Source organism: Cynocephalus volans, chromosome 15, assembly GCF_027409185.1.
Source record: "Cynocephalus volans isolate mCynVol1 chromosome 15, mCynVol1.pri, whole genome shotgun sequence".
Classification (NCBI taxonomy): domain Eukaryota; kingdom Metazoa; phylum Chordata; class Mammalia; order Dermoptera; family Cynocephalidae; genus Cynocephalus; species Cynocephalus volans.
This window is the reverse complement of record NC_084474.1, coordinates 67,014,934-67,032,874: the sequence shown is the minus strand read 5'-3', so window position 1 is coordinate 67,032,874 and position 17,941 is coordinate 67,014,934. Positions and strand designations below refer to the sequence as shown.

Sequence of the window (17,941 nt, the reverse complement as noted above, 5' to 3'; positions counted from 1 at the left end):
GGATTAGAATTGTTGTGGAAATTTAACCTGTATACATTTTGTAGATTTGGAAATAATATCTTTCACCTAACCAATCTCTTGTTTAGATGCAGTCAAAGATGATAAAACTTGACAGAATGGTTTCTCTGCTGATGGATATTTAGCAATGGCAAACTTTACTTGTTTCATTTTATATCATGAATTGGTTGACTTTTCTTAATGACCCAAACATATTCATCTTTTTCACTGCATTTCTCTGCCACAGTATAAGTTAGGTAATAGACAAATTGATTGCATGTCTCCTGCCTTCTAAATATGTGCGTTCTAAGATCATTGTGGGACAATTCTCATACTTTTGGAGACTGTTAAGGCAAATTTGTTATGCAAATCTTGCATAATTTAAGACATTGATTTGAATCATTTACATGCTAAAATGTCCTTTTGGCACATTATCTAATTTTGACAGTGTGTTGGTTTGATTTCTCCTTCATTAAGTCCTAAAAGAAGAAAATATATTTACTTTCAGGAAAAAGAATGCTTAATACAATGTGCAGTGCTTCATTTGAGTAATTTAAATGCAAATTCTGTATTTCAACTTTAGTTTGAATTTGATATGTAGAGTGGAATTTTAAAACAACAAAAATATTCATGTATTTTGGAGTTCAAGACAAAGAACAATTGACAAAATAAAGAGGCTGCATTTTTAAGATGCATAATATATGGATAAAAAATTTAAAGAATAGATATTATCCTCCATATTTTACTGCAATAAAGTAACTTATTTAAGGGTATGTAACTAACAAGAGCAGAAGCAAGAGGTAAACACATCTTCTGACTCCAAATCCTGTGCCCTTTCATCTGCTAAACACTTTGCCTTACAATCATTTGTATTTCCTCTAGATACAATGTCAATTTAGAAAAATTTGAAAATAATGAGATTTTTTCTCTTTTTCCACTGATGATTTGGTACTCATATTCAATGTGTTGTTGCCAAAGTTTTATGTTAGCTTATTTGACAGGGTCTGTTGTTATTTTTAAACACTGAGTTAATATATGATTACATGACTATTATGGTACCTTAGTAATAATGATTCTACTACTCTGTCTCTCTCTCTCTCTCTCTCTTCCCTTTTTTTTCAGTTTTAGTATAGAACCAAACTATGACTTCCTCTATATATATGATGGACCAGATAGTAATAGCCCACTGATTGGAAGTTTTCAAGACAGTAAGTTACCAGAGCGAATAGAAAGCAGCTCAAATACAATGCATTTGGCTTTTCGGAGTGATGGATCTGTTAGTTACACTGGATTTCATTTAGAATACAAAGGTAAAGATGACATACAATTTTAGCATCATGATTTAAATTGTGAGCATTTTATACAGGAGAATAATTTTGTACTGATCATCGTCACTGGTTAGTTTTATGTGCATTTTTTAATGCAGACTATTTACAATTCATCTCAAACGGGCTCTCACTGTAGACTTTTCCTATCAGTGAGAAGGAAATTAGCATTTCCCTAATTACCACCAAAGGAAATGTATCAGGCAAACAAATTAGCAATTAGTATACTGCAGAAATTGGTTGAGGCCATAAAATATTAAAATATAAAAAACAAAAAAAGCCTCATTTTTTGGAATCAGTAATTTCACTCAGTTACCTTTATTCTGAGACTACTCTCAGTGATAAGGAGAACAATGTATAGGATAATTACATTTTTAAAAATGTCTATAGATGCTTAATGTCTACAGATGTGTCAATATTCAAAACAGGGAGAACAAAACATAGTGATGATTATAATGGTTCTGAATACTTCTGCAAGTACTTACATGAATTATATTAGAATGCCCATGGATGTTTATAAATATACTTTCCTAAAATTTTATACTGAATAAAATAAAGTTCTCTGAACTTTAGCTTTAAAACAAGTCCTGATATCAAGTAGATCAAATATACCACCTTATTGTTCTTTAAAATTGTCATGGTGTCTATTAACCTTTTGATCTTTTATTTAGAATTTGGAATTAAGCTTATTTTACCCATTGAATGTATAAATTATTGACTACATTGAATGTATAAATTATTTGAGATTAAATTGAAGTGTGTATGATATTTAGTCTTCCCATCTGTTAATATGGTATATCTCTCAATTTACTCTGTCTTCTTCCAATGTCTTTCAGTAAAGGTTTACCATTTTTTTAATAAAAGTTTTCTCATCTTAATGTTAAATGTGTAAGACTTTCCATTGTTATTAATGATACCACTGTTATTAGATTTTCCGATGGTTGCTAATAATAAAGCCACAATGAATTTTTGTAATTTTCTAGTATCTAGCAAAACTGCGTAACTCTTTCATAATTTTTCTGTGGAGATTTTTTTTTTTTGCATTTTCTATGCAAATAGTGGCAGTTCTGTTTCTTTCTAATCTGTGTGCACTTCATTGTTTTCTTTGGCTAATGCTCTGGGTAGGAACTTAAGGACCACGTCAAATAGAAGCAGTGAGAGCCATCATCCTTGTGTCAAGTCTGATTTTAGAAAGAATACATCTAATGTTTCACTTTTAAGTACGGTTAGGGGAATATAGAGTTCAAATTTGATTTAGAGCAGGTTTCAGAGTCCACACTCTTATCCAATATGTTATACTACCTCAAGATATTATTTATCAAATATAAGAAGATCCCTTCTATTCCTGGTTTACTGAATTTATTTAATCATAGTTGGAATTGAATTTTATCAGCAGCTTTTTGATCAGCTATTGACAATATCACACGATTTTCCTTTGTGAAGCTCCTAATGTTGTAAATTATGTTACAGTTTTTCTAAAATTAAACCCTTATAATATTCGTGAGGTCAAACTAGTTTGCTCATGATTGTTTGCTTTTAATATACTTTGCTGATTTCAGTACAGTCATATATTATTTTGTAACTATGGTATATATTGCCACACATTTATTGCCATATATCACAGAAATGTATTATTGATTTATTACCACAAGATTAAACTATAATTTTCCTTCCTTATACTGTCTTGTCTGGTTTTGACATCAAGATTGTATTACCTGCTTAAGTTTAGGAGCAGTCTTAATTTTCTAGTATCTAGACAAATAAGAATAAGGTAGGGATCATCTGTTTCTTAAATGTTTGCTAGAAATTCCTTGTAAAACTATGGACTTAATGATTTGAGGTAGTAGCATTTTAGTGGTAAATGTATTCAGATGTTCCATTTCATCTTAGATTTTTGAGAATATTTTTCTAAGAAGTATTTCTTTTCATTCATGTTCTCAAATTAATTGATATCGAATATTCACAGGTTTCTCTTACTTTATTTGCTGTTGCAGGTTTTTGTTAGCATTGTTTTATATTTTTAAATATTTATTTTATCTATATAATACCTTATTTTCTATTTTCTCTAGATTTGTTCTTTTTTCTAATTTATTAAAATACATACTCAGTATATTAATTTTAATTTTTTTCTCTTCTAATTGGAGCTTTTGAGTCTATAAATTTTCCTCTGAGTACCTCTCAAGTTGTTATGCAGAAGTCTTGATACGTAGAAATTTATTTTCATTTTGTTCTAAACTTATTCTAATTGCATTGCATTATGATTTTTTATTTATTAATTATTTTTGCTTAAGGGTTACTCAAAAGTGTTTAAAATATTGAGGTAATTTTTAGTCTATATTTTTAATCATAAATCTCTAATTTACTTTCATGGTGTTCAGATATATATATGGTTCCAATTCCTTTGAATGTCTTAGATTTGTTTTATGGACTATTGTATGTTCAGTACTTATGCATGTTTACTGAGAACCAGGAGAAAAATTAGTTCTATCTAAATAATGGGTGTAAGCTTTTTTATATATCCATTAAATTCACCTCCCTAATTATATTCTTAAATATTTATCTTCTCACTATTTTTTAAATCTGGTGTCACAATTATTGAAATAGGTAAAATTTATTATTATTATTAATTTGTCTTTTTTGCTTAATTTTGACCATTTTGTTTTATATATTATGAAAACCTGTTGTCAGGTGTACACAAATTGTTGTATTTTTGTTTTTTGATCCATTGGATTTAATGCACTTATCTTTATTTTCCTTTTTATCTTATTGTTTGCCTTACACTCCTTTTATTTTTCCTATACTCCTAATTTCAAAATCTTCTTTCTCCTATCAAAAATCATCTCAATACCTGATACTTTCTTCTTTACTTAATTATTTTTAAGTTTATTTTCTATGTGCACTGCAGTCACTCCCCTACATATGTACTGTAATACAAGCTTCTTAAGAGCAAAGACCCTGTCTGTTTATTTCCCAGTATACACTGAGTGCCTAGAATAGTGCCTGCACACAGTAATTATTTAATAATTATTTGTTAAGTGATTGATTTTGAGCATCTTAAAGAGGTGTTTTCTGTTTTTAAATCAAGTCAAAATTAGAATCATAGAATAATATTATTGAAATATAAGAAACCTTAGAGATATACTCCTGTCTTGCATTTTATAAATGTGAACTTGGCTTAGGAACTACTTATAGCTGCAAGCTGGCAGGCTTATAAATATAATCTATTTTAGAAAGAAAGGAAGGAAGGAAGGAAGGAAGGAAGAAGGGAGGGAGGGAGGGAGGAAGGAAGGAAGGAAGGAAGGAAGGAAGGAAGGAAGGAAGGAAGGAAGGAAGGAAGGAAGGAAGGAAGGAAGGAAGGAAGGAGTTAGCAAGAGTGTAGAGCTAGAGCTAAGTTCCACTGTGAATTAGGATTTAGTAAAACATTTCCAGGGATCACTAGGATAAAAAATACAGTAAAAGTATCTCACCACCATGCTAATAGTAGAAGGTGCTGATTGATTACAGTGTACTTTCTCATGGAAAATGTACGTGACCTCACAGTCTTTCTCTACATATATTCCAGGTAGCCATTACTAAAGCCAAGTTATTAAGCACTTGAAATAAAGTCTCTTTGCCATATCTTAGCTAAATATATGTGCATACCTATTCCCCAGCTTGATCAATTTCTATATCCCATTATTTCCAAAAACAAGATTTATGCTGTTACAGGGAAAGGACCACAAATGTAAATTTTTTAAAGAAAGATAGCATGAATTATTTAGTATGCATTTATGCTATTCTAGGTACAATGATTAGCTCTTTAAAATGCATTATTATTATCCTCATCATAAGCAGGGAAACTTATAAATGTGACACAAATATTATACTGACAACATTGTTAGTTTTGCTATCTCTGTTTTACAAATGACAAAATTAAGGATCAGATTATTAATATGAATTGGACAAGACTGTAGAAATTATTATTACCAGTAAGAGTAAAGACAAAGAAAAATACAAAAGTATAGACAGAGAGAAATGTATAACCATCCCATCAACTACATTGTTCTTCCTACCCACCATCCTCAGCCACTATATCAACACGTACACACATGAGGTCATATTTTATACTCCAGATGGTATTTCTTTATAATAACACTCCCCAAATCCAGCCTACTTCATCCTCTGGACTGGTTCTCAAAACCCCATATCCATGGAAAAATTCCATTGCCCAGTTCAGAGTCTCCAGATTCTGTCTTTTCTTATCACCTTTGCTGTTTCCTATCCTTATTTCAAGAAATGTTTTCTTTTTAATCGTCTAGTTTCTTAAAGCTAACAAAGTAAAGTGGCACTGATGTTTATATCTGTTATAAAAAGACAAACATCTCAGAATTTCCAAGATAATATGGGCATGCCCAAAATGAACCGACATAAACATGGAAGCCCTATACAGTAAAAGTATTTTCCTTGTCTTTGTATATGTCATATACTTTGCCTTAACCATGTTGATTTCTGTTAGCACTGTAAAAGTAAAGTTTTTAGTAGGCCTTTAAATAAAAATTAAGACATAAGGTTTATTGTTTATGCTTACTTCTATCTTCAATAATTTATATACATGTATACACATATTTATATATGCGTATATACTTATATATGAATATATATGTGTATATATATATTCAGCAGAAAAACTTAAGAGAAAAACTGAAATATTTTAGAACCAGCAGACACAAAATATATCTTCTGATGTATTTTATTTGGAGAATATAAGGAGGGAAGGGACTCTTTTACCTAGTATCTTTTCACAAGGCAAATGACTGTTAAGGCTAATAAAATCAATTATTCATAAAAACAATGCTTTTCGTCTACTGCCAAGACCTTTACATAAGGATTATCCAGGTGTTTTCAAAATTTCCAGATGTAATGATGTGGCATACATAGAAATAAACAAAGGCAGTATTACTTATAGAAAGCTAGCTTATTACTAAGGATTTAAAGAAATGTGTAAACATAATCATGAGATAAATGAAACCTCTCAAATTGAAGTAGCAACATAAAATTGTTGCAAAGGCAATATTTTTAAATATATCAACCATATTTCCCTTTTCTTGAAAAACAGGATCTTGGCATTACAGTTTCACTGACATGTTATTGAAACTTTGGAGAAGACTAAAGAAGGAAAAAGCAAACTTTTCAAAAGATGACTATTAGAACAGGCTTGTCAGAGAGAGTGAACCTTTTAAACAGTAACTTCAATCTTTCCATTAACCCACAGAGATTTAGTTCAATTTCATGAAGGCCACCTATAAATGCTATGTTGCTGTTCTGCCTAAAAATTACATTGTGCTTTCCTGCTTGTTTAAGAAAACAAAAACATTTATTTTGTTCTTAAAAATAAACAAATCAATCCCTGCATCACTAAAGCCCCATTCTTAGTTACCAAAATTAGTAGTAACCCTGCTGGTTCTTTCCTGAAAACAGTATTGTGTAAATATTTTATCTGGAAAAATGTGTATTCCCTCACTTGGAAAGCAATTTTTATAGTGAAGTGTGAATATAATATTTGGGGTGCAAATTTCATGTATGTGTAAAAATGTGTGTGTGTTTGCATGTGCACACACTTGAGAGGAAATCGAGTTATTTAGCTTTGGTATGAAAGTCAAGAATCAAGTTTATCTGACTTGCACACTCCAGCACACCTCCTTTGGTGCATGCCCCTTGTCTCCCTTTCACTTACTCCTCATTCTTTCTCAATGCTTACTTTAGATGCCACTTTTTCAGGAGGGTTCCCACGTGCTTTCCCTTAGGCAACACTCATCATATAACTATTTAATATAGTTATTTTCTTAATAAACTGTAAACTCTATGAAGGGTGGACTATTTTCTGATTGTCCACTGTTTATTCCAGAGTTAATTGGGTAGTGAGCTCCTAAGTATTTGTTGGAAGAAAGGAAAGAAGAAATGAAAGGAAGTGGACCTTTTTCACTTCTCTGATATTAAAAAACATTTAAATGGTTCCACCGTATCCCATTTAGTTGAATTGGAGAAGTTTTATGTAGTCTTCTTTCTAAAGCACAGATTTCTTGTATTACTTATAAATGTTAGAGTACATTGAACTCTATGCAAACTTTTATGAATAAAATAAATATATTCTTATTGTTATAATTAATCATATTTTAATAGTACATTATAATAATACAAGTTTATAGTAGCCAAACACAGAAATATTGTTGACTTAAATTTCAGTGGTTCTGTGACTCATATTTAAAGATGCACCCACTTCCTGACTTCTCAATATGAAATAACTTCTGATGTAGAAAATCACATTTGTTATCCTGAATTTATTGTGATAACCCTTACATTGTACATTCTTTACTATTTCTTAAGTAATTACAGCCTATAATAATTTATAATAAATTCTAAAACCCTATGTTTGATTACATACATTAGATACTGATTTTAATGAAACTTATAAAGATTTTATTGTCTTATCAATATGAATTTGCAAAATGTCAGGTATGGTTAAAGGTTACTTTGCACTTTGAGCCCTCACACAGAGACAGAAAGGGTGCTGGTGCTTTCTCAGTTTAGAGGAAGAAATAAACATATTCTAAAGGTTTCATAGAAAATAGTATTTTAAGCAATTAATATTATATCAACACTGTTTTACAGCAAAACTCCGAGAGTCCTGCTTTGATCCAGGCAATATAATGAATGGCACCAGACTTGGAATGGATTATAAATTAGGCTCAACAGTCACCTATTACTGTGATGCTGGTTATGTTCTTCAAGGTTACTCTACACTCACCTGTATCATGGGAGATGATGGAAGACCTGGATGGAATAGAATCCTACCAAGTTGTCATGGTAAGAAACATATTATTTTGCTGAGTTTTTATTATTAGAAAGAATGAAGAAATGTTTAAAGCCATTTCTGTATATTAAAAAGTCCACCATTCAACATGCCATCTACAAGTGTGGTAGAGTCAATGCAGATAATTTTATCAGATTTTTAAATTGAATTCAATAAAGAGATGGTTTTGGAAAAGTGCTTGTAGTCCTAAGTGTCTCTAAAGCAATGTGTATAATATAATAGGTGAGCTCTCTATGAGCATGGATATTGCCTGTTGTTTTCATCTGTGTGGCCTCAGGACTTAGAAGAGTGCCTGAAACATCAGGTGCTCAAAAAATATTGGCTGAGTAAATTAGGAACAAACAGACTGAAACTGACATTTCAAAACAAGTAAATAAGTGCAATAACTCAATATCATCAAGAATTGATGATAAATCTTTACATGAAATAAGGATATGGAGAATATATGTTTCTCCTAAGAATTAGTTGTCTAAAAGGAGGAGTAATACTGCATGCCTACAAATCACACATTTGTATATAACTCTCTATATATGTGAATAGAGATATGGTGAAAAAGAACATTTTAGGAAGGAGAGAGAAACCGTGATATCACTGGAAGATTACCACAGTCTCCTTAGTCAGTTAAGTGGTCCTGATGCATTGTACAAAAGTGACACAGAGATGATATCATCTAGGGCAGATTTTCCAAACTATGGTTCACCACCAGTGAGTCATAAAATCAATTCATTGGGTCATGACTAACATTTTTATAAAACACATAGAATTGAATCAAATCCATTTAAATTAAAAAGAAAAAGAAAATAAAAAATATTTTAATTTAAGGAACATAGTAAGGGTAAATATTATTTTATAGAATTTTTTTTCAGTTTTACATGCAGAGATAAATAAAATAAAATAAATATACATATATCCACATACATGTGTGTGTGCATGTGAACACATTTATGTGTGTATTTGTGAGTGTTTGCATTGGGCCATAATATAAAGTGTATTTCCTACTATGAATTTCAGATAAAAAAAACTTCAACTTTTGATATCTTATATATGTAGCAATTTTTCCTAGCTGTGGAATATATTTACTTATGAGAATTATATGTGCATGATTTCTGACTTATGTAAGTAATTTTATCTCTCTGGGCTATTGTCTGTCATTTAAAAAAGGGGACAATTAAATTCTTTACTTCAAAATGCTGTTATAAGAAATAAATAAATGGAAGACATCTATTAATTGGTCTACCAATTAACAGAACAGATGGCTGATTCTTGACCTGAATTAATGGTTTCATCTATCAGAAGACAAAGGCAATAAAAAGATAAATAACTATTTTAGGCTTAATTCTTACAAAGAGAAAAAAATAATTGATGGCATGGAGGTTCATGGGAAATTTAAGAGAGCTAGTGACCATGTTGTCTTAGAATTTAGAGCCATACAAAAGAGAAATGTGTTTATAGCCAGAAAAACATAATAACCTTAGGAAAGTACTTTTCAAAATTTACCATCAGTAATCATTTAGAAACCATGGAAAATTTCTTGAAAATTTCCAAGAACCAAATACAAAATATCCAAAAGACCCAGTGGAGAAATATGAGTATCGCAGAAAATATCAATAGGATAGGTGTTCATCACCGGGATAAATGATTAAATAGACGGCTTTCAATGACAGATGAGAAAGTCGGGAGCACCAGAGTATAGCATGCATTCACTGAGAATATGCCTGTTTAAAATAATCCTACTCCTTTCCAATAGGTTTGAATATTGGTAGTCACAAAAATGTCAGTTGTATCATGCAATGTGCCATAATACATAAAAATAATTCCTTCTGAACAAAAGCTATTTCATAGGATCAATTTTAGACTAATTATGTCTACTTAATGTTGGTTGAATAGTCATAACTGTAGACAATTTAGAGGCTAGAGCAGACCTGAGTTCAAATCATTTTGGCACCTGTGGCCTGAGGCAAGCTGAACCTTAATTTTCAAATCTCTAAAACTATATTAGTAGCTATTATTCAGTAAGGTATTGTGAAGATTCAATTAATAAACACAACACATGCAGAGAGTCTAGTAAAGTTACAGACAAATATTTGCATGTTAATGTATTGGAGTTGTGATTTCCAGTACAGTGCTCCAAAATAAGCAAAGTGCTATAAAACCTGCATTGAATTTTGCATTGAGTTTTATGTTTTGAGTGAACCAGTATATTTATGTCAACCTAATATTAATTAAATATAATTTATCTGTATTATTATATGAATACACACATTCACTCGCTCCTGAAAATAGGACAGGTTTTGAGTATTTTAAAAAGTCCCAAGAGATATAATTTTTACCATCAATTAAGTTAGATATCGCTAGACTTTAACCATAATGCTGAGATATTATAAATATCAAATAAAATTTGATCTATGAATTCTTTATGCTATTAGAAAAATGTTTAATATAAATTTATGACCACAGCTGATAATTCTAATAGAGTTGGGGGAAAAGCCTATGTTTTAGAACTAAATATATTTAGTCCTAAACAATGATTAAACAAAAGGCTTGGGTCAGTTATGTGACCTTTTCATATCCTTATTCATATTCATTTATTATATCTAATCATGAGATCATATTGTGTAATTTGTAAGGTTGGGAAAATTCTATTGAATAACTTATTTAAATTATTACTTGGTTCTGTGGCTGTTACAATCACACAATAAGAAGAGCTTAATACATTTTAATTTCCTGATCAGGGTCATACATATATACAGAAATTATACACAGAGATTATACACAGGACTGGCTGATTTTCAGATGTAATAACTTCATCTTTAAAAGTCAAAATTTGTGGTTAAAGCATGTGTAATAGATCCAGAAGTGTTCATTGTTCATGAATACCAACCTTTTTTTTTTTTATGATTTTTTAAGATAAATGTTGTATTTATCTAAGGAAAATATGCATATGATAAATAAGAAAATAATATGCAATAGTTTATATTTAAAGCAATGGTTATCTGTCTGATCCCTCTCTAATCCTCCTTTTCCCATAAGCCAATTCTTCTAATTAATTCAGTTTCTAATTGCACTTCCATGACTCCACATGACATATGAAGCTGTTTCTTTATTTACCAACTATGGATAATTTCTACTGATTACCTGAAATGAAAGATAAAGTTATGTGACATCCATAGCCCCTCTCTTCAGTCTTCAAGAGTTATATTAATTTTGGTTATTCTAGTGGTTGCCTTTGTCATGTTAATGTGTTTATGGCTCTGATTTCAGTAGTGTTTGGGAGGTTGGTGGTTGGTCCTCTGCTGCTGTTTTTGCTAGGTCTCATCCCACAGTAGGAATCCTGACTGAAGTTTCTGAGATCATGGGTAGGAAATTTTGACTCACTAGTAGGCTTTGCTTTAGAGTACATAAGTTGGCTATTAGACTGTGATTCCTAAAGGCCAAAATAATGAAAGCTTTAAAAATATTTTAATGTAAAAATAAATACCAACATGACCGTACTGTGCAAACTCTTAGAACACAACTAACTATATTTTTCTTTTTCTCATAATGTTGCTTCAGTCTCATCCTAGAAAAGCATATGCTCCATGAAGCCATGGGCTACACGCTCTTGTTGAGCATGTAACATTAATTTATACAAGCAGGCTATTAGTAAATATTTGTAACTTGAACCACATGAATTTACAAATTTTATATATTTTAGAAGGTACATTTTTTTTTCATGGCTTAGGACAGCATACATTTTAAATCTGAAGAAAATATTTTTAAGAGCTTAAGTTGGATGCTGGGAGATTATATTTGTCAGAAGTAGATCCAAAATGATTGCATCCGTGGTAAGACCTGCTCAGTGATGAGAAACTCTGCAGTTTATCTCATGAAAATGTCACATATATTAAATGATAGCAGAACAACATATCTGTACCTACAATTCATTTGGTGATATAAAAAATAAGTTGTGTTTAGAAAATAATTTCTTTCCTTTTTGCTTTTTATACTTTGAAAAGTATGTTGAAACTATGTTAATTTAGTTATCTACAGAGTCCTGTATTAAAGTAGCAGTCATATATGATTTTTATCCATAATCTGACTCAATATTAGGTAAAGGTAACAAAACAAAAATAGTGACATTCCTTATATTCCTTAATATTATTTGATTTATTTCATCTAATCACATTGTGATGATTTATTTCACCTAGTAGCATGGCTCTCCCCTCATCCAGAGTGCCTCTATCCTAATGATTTTCTCTTTCCTTCCTTTTTACCCCATACAGTACCTTCTAAACACAACTGTGATCTTTAAAGCACACATCAGATTACATCATGTATTTACTGAAAATCCACCAATGGCTTCCCAAATCAGAAAAAATGGCAAGGATGTTATGATACAAAGCTCTAATTCATCTGCCATATATACCCTGACTTTTTTACTATTCTCTCCCTTTACACAGTCTTTGAGCAACACTGTCCTCCTTGATGTTGATGTTTCTTCAAAGAACTGATCACGCTTCTACCTCAGGTCGTTTGCACTTTCTATTCTTTTCATAGGATACTTTTTCTCCAGCTCTCTGGCTGGCTAACTCTCTCACTTCCTCAGGCATCTAGTCACTTGTCTGTCTAATGGGAAAAATAAATAAATAAATAAATAAATAAACAAACAAACAAACAAACAAACAAACACTTCTATTTACCCTCCCCCCCCCTGCTCCTGAGAGCTCTCAGGATGAAATCAATATCTATATCTAAAATTGCAACTGTATCTTTGGTAAAGATTTCTCTGATGTACGTAAAGTCCCAGGTACTTTTAGAGCCTCAGAACTTTAATAGGTAAATCATTAAATTTGGAAGTACTGCTCACAGTACCAGTACAGTATTCTTGGAAGTACTGCTCACAGTACTCAGTACCATTGTTACAGCATATAGTGAGCATCCAACTGATGGGTGATTATAACATAAGATTCTTAGAATAAATATATTTGGACTGTTAAAAAACTACTAGCTTGTCAATTATTCCAAAGAAGTGATCATATCATTTATTCATTCCTTTCTTTCAGGCTTTCAAAAATACCAGTTATATGCTTGGTCCTGCACTAAGTGTTAGGGATAAAAGCATGAATTGAACATAGTCCTTGCCCTTAGAGAGATTACACTCTGATGAGATTCAGACAGCTAAGGTCCATTGCTAGAAATAAAAACTGAGTACTGCGAGCACAGCCTGGAGGTGCATTTGACTTAGTTACAAAGAGAAATCAGGGAAGGCTTCCTTATGAAAGTGATATATGAACTGAAACCGAAAAGAGAAATAAGAGAGAACTAGGTGAGCCATACAGCATAAAGGGATGGTATGTTTCACCCCTACGGTTCAACACATGCAGATGTGTAGAAGCAGGAGTAAATTGTTCGAATGCTGGTAGAATTTTAGGTGGTTCAAGTGGGCAAGACTGTGGGAGGAGGATTACAGAGATATGACAGCTAAACCGTATTGAGCACAGTTTGAAGTTTTTTTTACACACATTATTTTATACCTCACTACAACTCCATGAAGTAGGGACTGTTACTATTGTTGTTTCACAGATGAGGAAACCAAGACACAGAGAAAGGTTCAGGCCCTTGTTCAAAGCAGTCTTTTGTGGATCTATGATCTTAATCACTGCCCTATAGGTAAACTGGTTAATTCTGCTAAGGATCTTGAATTGACCTTTTTATATCTCTAGAACCTAAGAGTACCTGGAACATTTTAGTTGGTTAAATGTTTTATAAATGGATGCATGATGTCAACTCTGTTCTTTGAAAAGTCTGTGACACTGTTTTCAATACCTTCTTTTAATGAATACTAATAGAAGTCCTGGATTATGCAAAAAAAAAAAAAAAAGTACTCAGTTACCAATGACCTCTCAGTCTGTCCAAAGTGCAAAAGCACAAATATGTTAATATTAGACATCCAAGTCAACTGGCACCATTCTCTTTTCAGCTTCCAACTATATGTGAAATGATAAAAACTTTTAAAAGGAGGGCCCTCTTACCCTATCAATTGAAGAAAAAGCTTTAAAATAAAAACAAAGAATAAAAAGTCCATTTCATAATTATAGCTTTCCGACTTTAGAGTTATCTCAAATTAGTAACCTCATATGACCAACTTTTAAGGAAATAATATTATTTGTGTGTATGGAGAAGTAAATAACTGAACTTTAATTTCAGACTTTTTGTTTGAATGACAAGCTAAGATCCTTATTCAAATGTATTTGAAGTTTACAAAATTCTTTTCAGATGTGAAATAACTCCACAGCCCCATTTCGTTATGAATGCATATAGAGATTACCTAGTCTAATATGCTAAGCCATTTGGCATTTGATGTTACTTAAATATGTGATATAATTAAAACATGTAGGTGAAAGATTCATAAAATAAAGGTCTAGGGGTAAATTATTTGAGTATTATCAAACATCTGTCTTTCATCTGTAGCACATAAAAATTTGGCTCACAAATATAATACACAGATTATGTATCAGAACCATGTTCTATAGAGAGGTGTAATGTATTTTGGATTGAAAAAAGGTAAAGTAGTATTGGGATAAAACCAAAGCATGTTTCATTTCCATGTAATGGGGGGAAAAGTATTATCTAAAAGGAAACAAGAAGGGAAGCTAATATTATTGAGCACCTGCTATTTTCCAGGCACTCTTACATGCATTATCCCTCCAGTTGGCCTCCTGTATGCTAGTCTATAAAATCATTAACATTGTTATAAAGAAACCCTGCTGCTATGCAGTCTGGAGCATACTATGTAGAGTAGCCTGTGTATGAAGCAATTTCATTGCAAATTAATGCTTATAATTCAGAGCATACTTTTTTGTGACCTTTGACTTGGGGCTCATATTTAGATCATGTCTCCAGATGGGCCATCATGCTGAACTAATGTGTCTTTCATTCTCTATTACCAAGGAGTCTATATTTAAGTCAGACCTCAAATGTGCCTTCCTAATGTATTACCAGTTTTTGCAGACCAATAGGAAAAGTATATATTTATACACAAAGTTGAATGAACCTAGTGATTCTCTCCTTACAGATGAAGAAAGTAAAATATATAACGGTAACTGTTAGAAGTCATGGCAAGATTCAAATGGTATTAGGGAATGATATTAATTCAAATAACATTAAGGTAATGAGATGAAAGATATAAGGATAGCCAAATTTTTAATTCTGTTGGGAAAATAAAAATCCTGCTAACAGAGTTCATTCCACAAAATTTAGAACAGAAAGAAAGCAGTTTTATTATTGAATAAACATACCTAGAATGCAACACACATTGCAGGCAGTTTGCAAAACATGCTATGTAGACTGGACAAAATCTCACACAAATTTACACAGTAAAGTAAACGAAAGAACAGTTAAAATTTATTTTATCTCTTTGAGAGACCTTGTCTTAATTGATGACCTTGTCTTTTGTATACCTCATGTGAGAACCTTCGGTTAATTTCAGGAGTTTACAATTCCAATGGTCAGAAAGCTGGTGACCTTGCAGTATAAAATCCAAAGGTCATGCCGATTATGTTTTCAAGGAGACACTCTAAAGGAGGGGAGTAGATTGCTGCTTGTGTTTCTTTTGTTACACAAAGAAAATTTTGTCGTTTTAAACTTAACACTTCAACCAGCAAACAATTCACTCCAAGACTCCTAAGAGAGATATAAGCTTAAAAGAAGATAAAATAGTGTTCTCTGTGCAACAGCGAATTTGGCCATTAATTCCAAAACACAAACCTAGTGAGTGAGACAGAACCACACAGGAGAGTTAGTGAGTAAAGCCGAACCATATTTACCCTGTGGTTCTAAACAGCCTTAAGCCTAAGCCAGCCCTAAGACTGGCTATTTCTCCCCAAGTTCTAAACCTGAGTTTTGAGACCTTTCTGAATTAGGGAATAACTGATCAATCCTGTTAGGAAAAGAGACAAAAGAGCAAGCAAGAATGCATCCTCCAATGCAACTAATATTTTCCAGTTCTTCTTAGGCCAAAGCAACAATCTCTGAGCCAAACTCTCTTGAGGGAAAGAATAGACAGGAATGACAAAGAAAAAGAAAAGTGGCTTGGGAGTAATCTAATTAGAATAGGGGTTTCTAAACTTTTCACACACTTTGATTCAGCCTATGGACTCTGTCTCAGAATCTCTAATTTTTTAAAAAATTTTTTTGGCAGCTGGCCAGCATAAGGATCCTAACCCTTGACCTTGGTGTTAGCAACACCACGCTTGACTGAGTGAGCTAACTGGCCAGCCCTAGAATCATCCTTTTAAGTGCATAAAATAAAACAAAGCACATAGACTTGAAAAGGAAACCAATTATATTTAAATATAGTTAGAAAAGTACATAAAAACTATTTTAAAAACACAGTTTGCTATAAAGATATATGTACTTCTGAATTAATGTGTTAATTAGAAGTTCTAGCAGCAGGTCTAAAAGCTACTGTAATTTTCAGTAGTAATGAGCATAAGCAATATTTTGAGGTTTCTGTAACGATTATAATGTAACAAATTATCTGTGATTTCTACTAGTGACAAAGTCCCAGTTACTTTTCATACTACTGCGCTTTGTTGCCTATGTTCATGACTAAAGAAAATGTTAAAATTCAGTTAGGAAAAAAAATTCAGTTGGGATCTAGAGAAAATAAAGATTTTTTTTCCTCATCCAAGTTCATGGAACAAGGAAAAGAGCCCCTGAATTATAAGAAAAAGGAGAAGATGGTCCCGATTCTCCTCCCTTTATCTAGTAGTATTGGCTCTTGTTTTCCCCCTGGACTTCTGAAGGATGAAGAATACAAAGAAGCAGAGGCCCACATACACATCGACCTTCGGTAGCCAGCCAGTGACCCTACCCCTTGGAAAATATCTGAATTGAAGTGGTAGCTTTTCTGCCTTTGGGATGGAGTACGCTACTCTTGATCCTTAGGTGGACTCATGGTCAGTTTTCTGTTGCTTATAACAGAACACCTGAAATGGGACAATTTATAAAGAAATTATAAATTTATTGCTTACAGTTTTGGAGGCTGGGAAGTCCTGGATCCAGGGGACACATCTAGTGTGAGCCTTCTTCTTGGTGAGGACTCTCTACAGAGTCCTGTGGGGACACAGGGAATCACGTGGCAAGAGGGCTGAGCAACAGCACACCCACATGCTTTCTTCCTCTCCTTATAGAGCCACTACTCTCTGATAACCCATTAAATTATTGACACATTAAACCATTCAGGGGAGCAGAGCTCTTGTGATCCAATGACCTATTAAAGGCCCCACTTTCAAATACCAGATCGGGGATTAAGCTGCAACATGAGTTTTGGAGGGGACAAACACTTAAACCATAGCGCTAGGGAAAATTAAGAGGAGAGGAAAATAAAAGCCATGAGCTCCTCCTGGACGACAGTAATGCTCACTGTAGGGTTAGTGACAGGCATTCCCATCTCTGTCATGGATGAAGTTTGGCAGACTACTAAGGAAGTTCTTCCATTTCTTTTAACTTTTGTACCTACCTGGGATTAATGAGGTTAGTTCATCTTTCTAAGGCTTTATTAAAACATCATTATATCACCTCCAGAAGATTCTGGAGTAGATCAGGACAGTGCCTTAATTCGTCTTACCTAGCATACAATACCAGATCAAACAAACACTTCTATTCCATTTCCAGTCATATTACCTTCTCTTCCAAGTCTAACTTGGTCAGTAAATAGTGAAGCTGGAATTTAAACCTAAACCTTTCTGATTCCAAAGTGTTGGGTTTTATATCGTATCCTGCTATG

The 17,941-nt window shown here is 32.4% G+C and overlaps 1 protein-coding gene across 3 annotated transcripts in view; it reads left to right on the top strand.

Annotated features, from left to right (window-relative positions):
• The window catches only part of CSMD3 (CUB and Sushi multiple domains 3), a 1,171,099-nt gene that overhangs the window by 909,200 nt on the left and 243,958 nt on the right, over positions 1 to 17,941 (top strand). For all 3 annotated transcript variants that reach the window (XM_063079089.1, XM_063079088.1, XM_063079087.1), the window contains 2 exons: positions 1,120 to 1,307; positions 7,971 to 8,165. In XM_063079089.1, the coding sequence (XP_062935159.1) occupies positions 1,120 to 1,307; positions 7,971 to 8,165 (383 nt within the window). The remainder of the gene's footprint in view (positions 1 to 1,119; positions 1,308 to 7,970; positions 8,166 to 17,941) is intronic.